This window comes from Chanodichthys erythropterus, chromosome 15 (assembly GCF_024489055.1).
Source record: "Chanodichthys erythropterus isolate Z2021 chromosome 15, ASM2448905v1, whole genome shotgun sequence".
Taxonomy (NCBI): Eukaryota; Metazoa; Chordata; class Actinopteri; order Cypriniformes; family Xenocyprididae; genus Chanodichthys; species Chanodichthys erythropterus.
Genome location: NC_090235.1, coordinates 36,848,485 through 36,859,837, shown reverse-complemented (window position 1 = coordinate 36,859,837; position 11,353 = coordinate 36,848,485). Strand labels below are relative to the sequence as shown.

At 50.7% G+C, this 11,353-nt stretch overlaps 1 protein-coding gene across 1 annotated transcript in view; it reads right to left on the bottom strand.

The window, feature by feature from the left end:
• Positions 1–10,816, bottom strand: part of st3gal1l3 (ST3 beta-galactoside alpha-2,3-sialyltransferase 1, like 3) — a 100,116-nt gene extending 89,300 nt beyond the window's left edge. Inside the window, exons 1-2 of the mRNA XM_067411648.1 lie at positions 10,574–10,816; positions 10,213–10,403 (exon numbers count right to left, since the gene is read on the bottom strand). Of these exons, the coding sequence (XP_067267749.1) occupies positions 10,213–10,403; positions 10,574–10,816 (434 nt within the window). The remainder of the gene's footprint in view (positions 1–10,212; positions 10,404–10,573) is intronic.
• Positions 10,817–11,353: the final 537 nt, after the last annotated feature.

Genomic DNA, 11,353 nt, shown 5'->3' with positions numbered 1-11,353 from the left:
TGCATGTCAGAGCAAATGAGAATCATGGGGTCAAAGGAACTGCCTGAAGAGCTCAGAGACAGAATTGTGGCAAGGCACAGATCTGGCCAAGGTTACAAAAACATTTCTGCTGCACTTAAGGTTCCTAAGAGCACAGTGGCCTCCATAATCCTTAAATGGAAGACGTTTGGGACGACCAGAACCCTTCCTAGAGCTGGCCGTCCGGCCAAACTGAGCTATCGGGGGAGAAGAGCCTTGGTGAGAGAGGTAAAGAAGAACCCAAAGATCACTGTGGCTGAGCTCCAGAGATGCAGTCGGGAGATGGGAGAAAGTTGTAGAAAGTAAACCATCACTGCAGCCCTCCACCAGTCGGGGCTTTATGGCAGAGTGGCCCGACAGAAGCTTCTCCTCAGTGCAAGACACATGAAAGCCCGCATGGAGTTTGCCTAGATAGTGAGAAATAAGATTCTCTGGTCTGATGAGACCAAGATAGAACTTTTTGGCCTTAATTTTAAGCGGTATGTTTGGAGAAAACCAGGCACTGCTCCTCACCTGTCCAATACAGTCCCAACAGTGAAGCATGGTGGTGGCAGCATCATGCTGTGGGGGTGTTTTTCAGCTGCAGGGACAGGACGACTGGTTGCAATCGAGGGAAAGATGAATGCGGCCAAGTACAGGGATATCCTGGACGAAAACCTTCTCCAGAGTGCTCAGGACCTCAGACTGGGCCGAAGGTTTACCTTCCAACAAGACTGTGGCGACCAGGGCGGGCGAGAGCCGTGAGGGAACGGCGCGAGGCCGGTGACGCAAGTGATAACAAGCATCACCTGGGAGGCGCACCGGCCTTGAGTCTCTCACGAAGGAGCTCCGGGAGCATAAAAGGAGGAGCGACGACCGTGGAGGACGAGAGAGGACCAGGCCTGGACTTTATTTTATGTTTTATTATCTTTGTGTGGCCGGCAGACGTCCGCGAGGGTCTGTGTAACGAGGTTAGTAGATCTGGGAAGAAGGAGGCGGGAACCGGCGAACATTCAACAAAACTTTAATATAAAATAAACAAACAAAACGAAAGTAATGCCGGCAGACCCTCGCGGACGTCTGCCGGCCACACAAACATAATAAAACATAAAATAAAGTCCAGGCCTGGTCCTCTCTTGTCCTCCACGGTCGTCGCTCCTCCTTTTATGCTCCCGGAGCTCCTCCGTGAGAGACTCAAGGCCGGTGCGCCTCCCAGGTGATGCTTGTTATCACTTGCGTCACCGGCCTCGCGCCGTTCCCTCACGGCTCTCGCCCGCCCTGGTCGCCACATACCCCCATCGCCCCTCGCAGGCCGGGGGGTACCTCCGAGACTGCGCTCTACTCCCCCCCGGGGCCCGTCTCGGCGGCCGCAGCACCTGGGGGTAAGGACAGACGAGACGAGAGAAAGGAGACGGAAGCAAGGGGAGCGACAGGACAAGAGAGGGGAGAGAGGAAAAAGAGAAAAAAAAAAAATCTTGGTCCGGTTCCCCGACACACTGCCGCTCGGTCCTCAGCCTGCCAAGAGGCTCTTTCTCCCGGTGCCATGCAGTGGCACTGGACGCTCGGTGGACGGCCCGATCCTCGACCGCCTCCTGGCGGCCGGCGATGGCTCCTCCGACTGAGGGCAGCCGGTAGCGAGTCCCCCGTCCCCTGCTCCTCCCCTTCATGGCGGACGGCAGCAGGCTCCGGCCCACGGCAGACGGCGGCGACTCCTCCGCTCCCTCCAGGTCCAGGACGGCAGCCACCCCACCTCGTCCCAGGAGCACGGCATCCGGGTCTCTGTCCCACCTTTCACTTGGCTCCAGCACCACCGCCTCGGGCAGCCTCTCGCGGTCTTCACTCCCGCGCTGCCCGAACTCCGCAGCACCGCGATCCCCCTCAGCAGCGAGGGCTCTCCGACAGCATGTCCCTCCTTCCTCCCGGATTTCGGCACCAATGTAACGAGGTTAGTAGATGTGGGAAGAAGGAGGCGGGAACCGGCGAACATTCAACGTAACTTTAATTCAAAATAAACAAAGAACAAAATGAAAGTAATGCCGGCAGACCCTCGCGGACGTCTGCCGGCCACACAAACATAATAAAACATAAAATAAAGTCCAGGCCTGGTCCTCTCTCGTCCTTCATTGTAGTCGCTCCTCCTTTTATGCCTCCGGAGCTCCTCCGTGAGAGACTTGAGGCCGGCACGCCTCGCAGGTGACGCTCATTATCACTCGCGTCACCGGCCTCGCGCCGTTCCCTCACGGCTCTCGCCCGCCCTGCTTGTCACATACCCCCAACGCCCCTCGCAGGCCGGGGGTACTCCCGCGACTGCGCTTACTCCCCCCCGGGGCCTGTCTCGGCGGCCGCAGCACCTGGGGGTAAGGACAGACGAGACGGAAGCAAGGGGAGCGACAGGATGAGAGAAGGGAGAGAGGAAAAAGAAAGAGAAAAAAAAATTCTTGGTCCGGTTCCCCGACACACTGCCGCTCGGTCCTCAGCCTGCCAAGAGGCTCTTCCTCGCGGTGCCACATGCGATGGCACTGGACGCGTGGTGGACGGCCCGATCCTCGACCGCCTCCTGGCGGCCGGCGATGGCTCCTCCGGCTGAGGGCAGCCGGCAGCTCCTCCCCCGTCCCCTGCTCCTCCCCTTCATGGCGAACGACAGCAGGCTCCGGCCCACGGCGGATGGCGGCGACTCCTCCGCTCCCTCCAGGACGGCAGCCACCCCACCTCGTCCCAGGAGCACGGCATCCGGGTCTCCGTCCCACCTTTCACTTGGCTCCAGCACCACCGCCTCGGGCAGCCTCTCGCGGTCTTCACTCCCGCGCTGCCCGAACTCCGCAGCACCGCGATCCCCCTCAGCAGCGAGGGCTCTCTGACAGCATGTCCCTCCTTCCTCCCGGGTTTCGGCACCAATGTAACGAGGTTAGTAGATGTGGGAAGAAGGAGGCGGGAACCGGCGAACATTCAACGTAACTTTAATTCAAAATAAACAAAGAACAAAACGAAAGTAATGCCGGCAGACCCTCGCGGACGTCTGCCGGCCACACAAACATAATAAAACATAAAATAAAGTCCAGGCCTGGTCCTCTCTCGTCCTTCATTGTAGTCGCTCCTCCTTTTATGCCTCCGGAGCTCCTCCGTGAGAGACTCGAGGCCGGCACGCCTCGCAGGTGACGCTCATTATCACTCGCGTCACCGGCCTCGCGCCGTTCCCTCACGGCTCTCGCCCGCCCTGCTCGTCACAAAGACAATGACCCTAAGCAGACAGCTAAAATAACGAAGGAGTGGCTTCACAACAACTCCGTGACTGTTCTTGAATGGCCCAGTCAGAGCCCTGACTTAAACCCAATTGAGCATCTCTGGAGAGACCTAAAAATGGCTGTTCACCAACGTTTACCATCTAACCTGACAGAACTGGAGAGGATCTGCAAGGAGGAATGGCAGAGGATCCCCAAATCCAGTTGTGAAAAACTTGTTGCATCTTTCACAAAAAGACTCATGGCTGTATCAGATCAAAAGGGTGCTTCTACTAAATACTGAGCAAAGGGTCTGAATATTTAGGACCATGTGATATTTCAGTTTTTCTTTTTTAATAAATCTGCAAAAAATGTCAACAATTCTGTGTTTTTCTGTCAATATGGGGTGCTGTGTGTACATTAATGAGGAAAAAAATGAACTTAAATGATTTTAGCAAATGGCTGCAATATAACAAAGAGTGAAAAAATTAAGGGGGTCTGAATACTTTCCGTACCCACTGTATATATATATATATATATATATATATATATACATATATATATATATATATATATATATATATATATATATATATTGTCACGATCACCGTCTGTTTCTGTCAGTTCCTGGACTACATTACCCACAATCCTCCCTGCCAGTCACATGTTCACTCCACACCAATCACCTGTCGCCACATACAGCCATGCACACACTCCTCACTAATCACCACACCCAGCTGCAGTACATTAACAGGACTATAAAGGACTCACACTCACACCACCAGTTTGCGAAGTCTTGATTCCTTGTGACAATTCTGAGCGTTTCCTTGTTTTCTGTCTGCCTGTGATTGATCTTGCCTGTTCCTGTTTTTGACCCGTTGCTGCCTGTCCTGACCCTTGCCTGGTATACTGTTCTGTGAATGATATCTGCCTGTCCTGACCATTGCCTGCACCCTGATTACGATTCTGCCTGTCCCTTGCTGTTCTCGTCTGCTCCTGATTGACCCTGCCTGTACGACATTCTTAATAAAGCTTGCATTTGGATCTTACCATGACTCCCGCTTCGTTACAGAAGACTTCGCCGCCACCAAGATCCAGCAGCTTTCCCGGAGGATCTCATTACGGTATGGACATTAATCTATTGCTATTGTGGAGTTCGCAAGGCACGCGATCGTTGGAGGAATATGTGCAGGAGTATCTAAACATTGCTTACCTCTCTGATCTTCCGGACTGTGCACTGATTGACTTTTTTTGTGATGGCGTCAACCAACCTCTCCAGAATAAATTAAGTCGAGAGGGACCACGTTCATCACTTAGCAGCTTTATGGACTATGCATTGTTGACTGTTGGCTCTCCATTTACTGTGGGTGTCGCGGAGGAATGCGACACCATGGTGAGTCCCGTAATGGCCGCCGCGCCAGGTAACACGCACAAGATGGCGGCTACCATCACAACAGCAACAGTTCACGTCTCCGCTGATCGCCCAGAGTCACGTCACGTCTCCGCTGATCGCCCAGAGTCACGTCACGTCTCCGCTGATCGCCCAGAGTCACGTCACGTCTCCGCTGATCGCCCAGAGTCACGTCACGTCTCCGCTGATCGCCCAGAGTCACGTCACGTCTCCGCTGATCGCCCAGAGTCACGTCACGTCTCCGCTGATCGCCCAGAGTCACGTCACGTCTCCGCTGATCGCCCAGAGTCACGTCACGTCTCCGCTGATCGCCCAGAGTCACGTCACGTCTCCGCTGATCGCCCAGAGTCACGTCACGTCTCCGCTGATCGCCCAGAGTCACGTCACGTCTCCGCTGATCGCCCAGAGTCACGTCACGTCTCCGCTGATCGCCCAGAGTCACGTCACGTCTCCGCTGATCGCCCAGAGTCACGTCACGTCTCCGCTGATCGCCCAGAGGCACGTCACGTCTCCGCTGATCGCCCAGAGGCACGTCACGTCTCCGCTGATCGCCCAGAGGCACGTCACGTCTCCGCTGATCGCCCAGAGGCACGTCACGTCTCCGCTGATCGCCCAGAGGCACGTCACGTCTCCGCTGATCGCCCAGAGGCACGTCACGTCTCCGCTGATCGCCCAGAGCAACGCCACGCCTTCGCTGATCGCCCAGAGCAACGTCACGCCTTCGCTTCGCTCTCAAGCCAGCCGGACGCTGCGCTCTCAAGTCAGCCGGACGCTGCGCTCTCAAGTGCGCCTGTTTCAACGCTCTCAAGTGCGCCTGTTTCAACGCTCTCAAGTGCGCCTGTTTCAACGCTCTCAAGTGCGCCTGTTTCAACGCTCTCAAGTGCGCCTGTTTCAACGCTCTCAAGTGCGCCTGTTTCAACGCTCTCAAGTGCGCCTGTTTCAACGCTCTCAAGTGCGCCTGTTTCAACGCTCTCAAGTGCGCCTGTTTCAACGCTCTCAAGTGCGCCTGTTTCAACGCTCTCAAGTGCGCCTGTTTCAACGCTCTCAAGTGCGCCTGTTTCAACGCTCTCAAGTGCGCCTGTTTCAACGCTCTCAAGTGCGCCTGTTTCAACGCTCTCAAGTGCGCCTGTTTCAACGCTCTCAAGTGCGCCTGTTTCAACGCTCTCAAATTTGTTGGTTGATATGGACTCAAGTGCCCTGGACGCGATGGACAAGATGGCCGCCCCTGCAGTGTCAGTGAACAAAGGGGTCGTTCCTGCCGTTGAGTCCGCTCCAGCCAGTGAATCCACTCCAGAGTCCACTCCAGTTCTGCATGCTCTCCCTATCGGTCCGGTGATGGCCAAGAGGGCTGTACTCACGTTTTATGTTTTGTCGTTCTTGCGAGCCTGGAGGATGCACTCAGAGCAGCCCGAGCCCGCTGCCGTCCCGGAGCAGCCCGAGCCCGCTGCCGTCCCGGAGCAGCCCGAGCCCGCTGCCGTCCCGGAGCAGCCCGAGCCCGCTGCCGTCCCGGAGCAGCCCGAGCCCGCTGCCGTCCCGGAGCAGCCCGAGCCCGCTGCCGTCCCGGAGCAGCCCGAGCCCGCTGCCGTCCCGGAGCAGCCCGAGCCCGCTGCCGTCCCGGAGCAGCCCGAGCCCGCTGCCGTCCCGGAGCAGCCCGAGCCCGCTGCCGTCCCGGAGCAGCCCGAGCCCGCTGCCGTCCCGGAGCAGCCCGAGCCCGCTGCCGTCCCGGAGCAGCCCGAGCCCGCTGCCGTCCCGGAGCAGCCCGAGCCCGCTGCCGTCCCGGAGCAGCCGGAGCTGTCTGCTCTCCCTGATACGGCCATGGAGGCCGTCACCGAACTGCCCGCTCTGCCTGATACGGCCATGGAGGCCGTCACCGAACTGCCCGCTCTGCCTGATACGGCCACAGAGCAGCCTTGGTCGGCCTTGCCACCACCGCCTGGACCATTTGCTCTACCACTGCCGCTCAGGCCATATGCCCTGCTGGCGCCACCCGAGCTCCTTACCCATGAACCTGCCAATGCCTCCCTTGATTTCCCCAAGAACTTTTTTGGGGGGGGCAGTATACCTAGGGGTGGGGAGCTGGTGGGTGGGGACCCTGCCCAGCCACTGCTGTCAGGGCCATTTATGGACTCATTGCTGCGGCTGCCCAAGCCACCTGACCTGCCGTGGTTGCCAAAGCCACCTGACCTGCCGTGGTTGCCCGAGCCACCTGACCTGCCGTGGTTGCCCGAGCCACTTGACCTGCCGTGGTTGCCCGAGCCACCTGACCTGCCGTGGTTGCCCGAGCCACCCGACCTGCCGTGGTTGCCCGAGCCACCCGACCTGCCGTGGTTGCCCGAGCCACCCGACCTGCCGTGGTTGCCCGAGCCACCCGACCTGCCGTGGTTGCCCGAGCCACCCGACCTGCCGTGGTTGCCCGAGCCACCCGACCTGCCGTGGTTGCCCGAGCCACCCGACCTGCCGTGGTTGCCCGAGCCACCCGACCTGCCGTGGTTGCCCGAGCCACCCGACCTACCGTGGCTGCCCGAGCCATCTGACCCGCCATGGCTTCCTGACCCGCCTGACCCGCCGTGGCCTCCCGAGGCTCCTGACCCGCCGTGGCCTCCCGAGGCCCCTGGCCCGCCGTGGCTGCTTGAGTTCCTGGACCTGCCCTGGAGACCACCATACCCGCCTGCACATCCAGTATCTCCTGCCTGTAGGTCTCCAGGGCACCCACCCCCCCTCCCCAGTTGTGCCATCTACGGCGCGAGGACGCGCCTTCCGGGAGGGGGACATTATGTCACGATCACCGTCTGTTTCTGTCAGTTCCTGGACTACATTACCCACAATCCTCCCTGCCAGTCACATGTTCACTCCACACCAATCACCTGTCGCCACATACAGCCATGCACACACTCCTCACTAATCACCACACCCAGCTGCAGTACATTAACAGGACTATAAAGGACTCACACTCACACCACCAGTTTGCGAAGTCTTGATTCCTTGTGACAATTCTGAGCGTTTCCTTGTTTTCTGTCTGCCTGTGATTGATCTTGCCTGTTCCTGTTTTTGACCCGTTGCTGCCTGTCCTGACCCTTGCCTGGTATACTGTTCTGTGAATGATATCTGCCTGTCCTGACCATTGCCTGCACCCTGATTACGATTCTGCCTGTCCCTTGCTGTTCTCGTCTGCTCCTGATTGACCCTGCCTGTACGACATTCTTAATAAAGCTTGCATTTGGATCTTACCATGACTCCCGCTTCGTTACATATATATTATATATATATATATATATATATATACATATGTACAGGCACCTCAGTTCAACCAGCAGCGCGAGTGAATGCGATCATCTCTTCCTCTTTAATACTAGTTACAGAATAAACATGAAAGAAAATCTGAAGGTATGTTGAAAGATACAGTAACTTACTGAAATGGTCATATCTATTTTAATCGCTCAGTGTTTCAACAGTGGAAAGACATCAATTAAAGCATGTAAACAAAATGTCATGTAGTATTTACCTCAGAAAAGCCATTCAGTGTCCAAAGTTTGTTAGTTCGTTAGAGAAATGAACTCTTTCACTTAATATATGCACTGTATTAGCCTATATAATAATTATATTTTAAAAACTTTCAGTGATGTCCTGATTAGGCTATTTAATGTATGTTTAAATAAATCTGTCATGAAAATGATAGCCACTGTGTGTTACAATAGCTGGTGTATTTAGCACACGACGAAGAGATCAAGTCAAAACAAGTCTTTTACTAGATAATCCACAGAGCACAGGAACAGGTAGGAACAGGTAGGAACCGGTAGGAACCGGTAGGAACAGGTAGGAACAGGTAGGAACAGGTAGGAACAGGTAGGAACAGGTAGGAACAGGGAAACTACACCTACAATACTGGACAATACTGGACTGAAAACACAGGGTATATATACATGGGATAACAAGGTGGGTGATTAGACACAGCTAGATGTGATGATAAGGTGATCAGTTACCATGGTGAATGACTAGTGGCGGGAAATAGAACAACAACAAGTCCAAAATGAGTCCAAAACAGAGTGCACATGTAACACGTGCAGAAATGATTATATTTCAACAACGAAGTGAAGTAAAAACATTTAGAAGTTAATGCAAAATCTGCTTTAGGTGCAGCTTACTTGTTTGCATACAATTTGTTATTTGAGTGTTGATTATTTTATCTAAAAATAAAAAGCAATTGAATTTAGGCTAATAGTTTGGGCTCAGTTGTTAACTTTTGATATTATAGTAGCATAATGTTCAAGTAAGGGCTCCTTACATATATTATAGCATTAGCAGAGATAATTTTTTTATCCTTAAGAAACTTTCAGTTATAATTTAATTTAATATATTTAAAGACAAAAACACAATTTGCTCGATAAACCACTGTTTTATTAAAAAAAGCAATTTTATGTTTAGTTTTCTTCCCACCTGCTGTACCGGAAACTGTACCGAACCGTGACTTCAAAACCGTTGTACGTACCGAACCGTGAGTTTTGTGTACCGTTACACCCCTAATATATATGTATAATATATATATATATATATATATATATATATATATATAATCTTGAGCTTCCTGGTAGGCTTAATTTAAACATACATTTAGTTCTGGAGTAGCTCTAGTCTTCCTCCAGGAAGTCAGCTTATTAAACTCTGGACTAAAGTCTAGGACTATTTAGAACCATGACACAGACAGCTGATTTTGTTAATCTGATTTAGAAGGCCATTTAAGTCTAAGGCTAGGCTTACTCTCTGTCTGGAAAACTTCCCGTTAATGTCCAAGAATTTAATCCTGGAATTTCAGTCTACTCCTGACAGCATTCACACTAACAAATTCATTTTCTGTAGCTGATTTGATTAGTTTCACCCACTTTACAGTCTTTTGACGGTAGAAAATAACCTCTATCATGTGATTCAGGTGCCCTCAACATGCTGGTCCTTCTTGAACTTAGTGCAGTCTATTACACTATCATAACAACTCTCAAGCCTATCTGCTATTGGTATCACAGGCACAATCCTCCAGAGGCTGGATTCCAATCTCAGAATTTGGCAGCAAATTTTCTACATTAACAAGACCAAACCATGCTCTGTTTCTATTTCCAGGGGCATTTCATTGAACAAAACATTGTAATATTTCAGTGTTTTGGAAACATGCATGTTAGAAGCATACAGCCCATGACATCTATTTAAATGTAGTATTTCATGCAAATAGTACATTTAAATAGCACAATGCAAAGTTAGAACTACCAAGAGACACTTACTCCACAGTAAAACATAATTGCTTCATACATAGTGCATACAACAACAACACCCAGACCAAGTTATCATTGTAATGATTTTGTCTTTAGTACTTGACTTACTATGCATCACCTCTTGTGATGCTAATAACCAAGCTAATTCAAACACTAATTTGTCTTTGGCTAAGATTAATTTAACATGCATCCATTTATTTTTAAGGAATATTTATAGAATGATCAAGAGAAAACAGATAAAAATGTAGAGAGAAGACAGATAAAAATACATATTGTATAATTATTCAAGTTTATGGAGACTCCATGCAGTTAACACTTTCTCACTCACCTAATGACAAGATCATGGGCATCAATGAGAGCACCATAGTGGGATCCTTTGAGGTTCCCAGAATTCCCCACTACAGCACAGGTTCTGCAGCGGCCTGGACCAGCATCAGAGTAATCTTCTTCATTTGGGAAGATGCCAAATAACATCTCAGCTACTGCTTTGTAGTTCACTCTACTCTTATATTGTAGCTTCTGTTCAAATATTATGGAAGAACATACATGATTATCAGAGCTGTCTTTTCTGATAAATAGCAAGTTTAATCCATTGGATTCTTCAAGGTACTTTAGCAGTTATAATTAATGTCAATAATGATATTGCATAGAGAATCCTACATTGTGGCTATATAGGGCGAGGCACTTACTTGCCACCACCAATAGAGGGCAGTGCTGAGTATGCTGTTTTTCTTAGTCAGTAAGGGTTGAGTGTAAGGGTCGTAGCGCTGTTGGAACCAGGTGTCATGAGCGAGGTCTATCACACACTGACCACATGCACATGCTCCAAAGATATGTCTTTGTATGGAAGTTCGAAAGAAAATAAATAGACAGATAATCACACTCACACTTAAGGTGATATATCGAGCTCTTTTGGTGGCAAAGCACAGCATCTTTTACTCATCTCTGGAGCCCCTGAACAAGAAAAGTATTTTAGTAATTATTATAAGTTTAATTACTTGGTAAAAAGTGTTTATATTATATTTATTTTGAACATAGTATCTAAATTACACTAATAACTGTGCCCCAGGCATGGTCAAATATCAAGCTATACTGATTAAACTTTAAAATTTAAAACCAGTTAAACTTATATTTGTAACATTTTTCACAAATTTCAGTTCACCTGATCTGATCAAACCAAGATAATAAAAATAAATAGCAACAACCACATTAAAAGTATAACAAGCATTAATTACTCCATTAACTAAAAACTCAAGTCAGATTAAATTCATTCATTAAAGCGACTTTTACTTTTAATAACCATCTTATAATAAGGCTGAACAGCTATTATCAGAATTCCTACTCTCTGATTTACTTGATTTAAATAAGGCTTTGAGTTTCAACCCACCTGTGCAGATGTTGAGAGCAGAAGTATAGATGCGTAAGTGTTTATTCATTAATCTTTCTTTCAACAGCACAGATTACAGCTC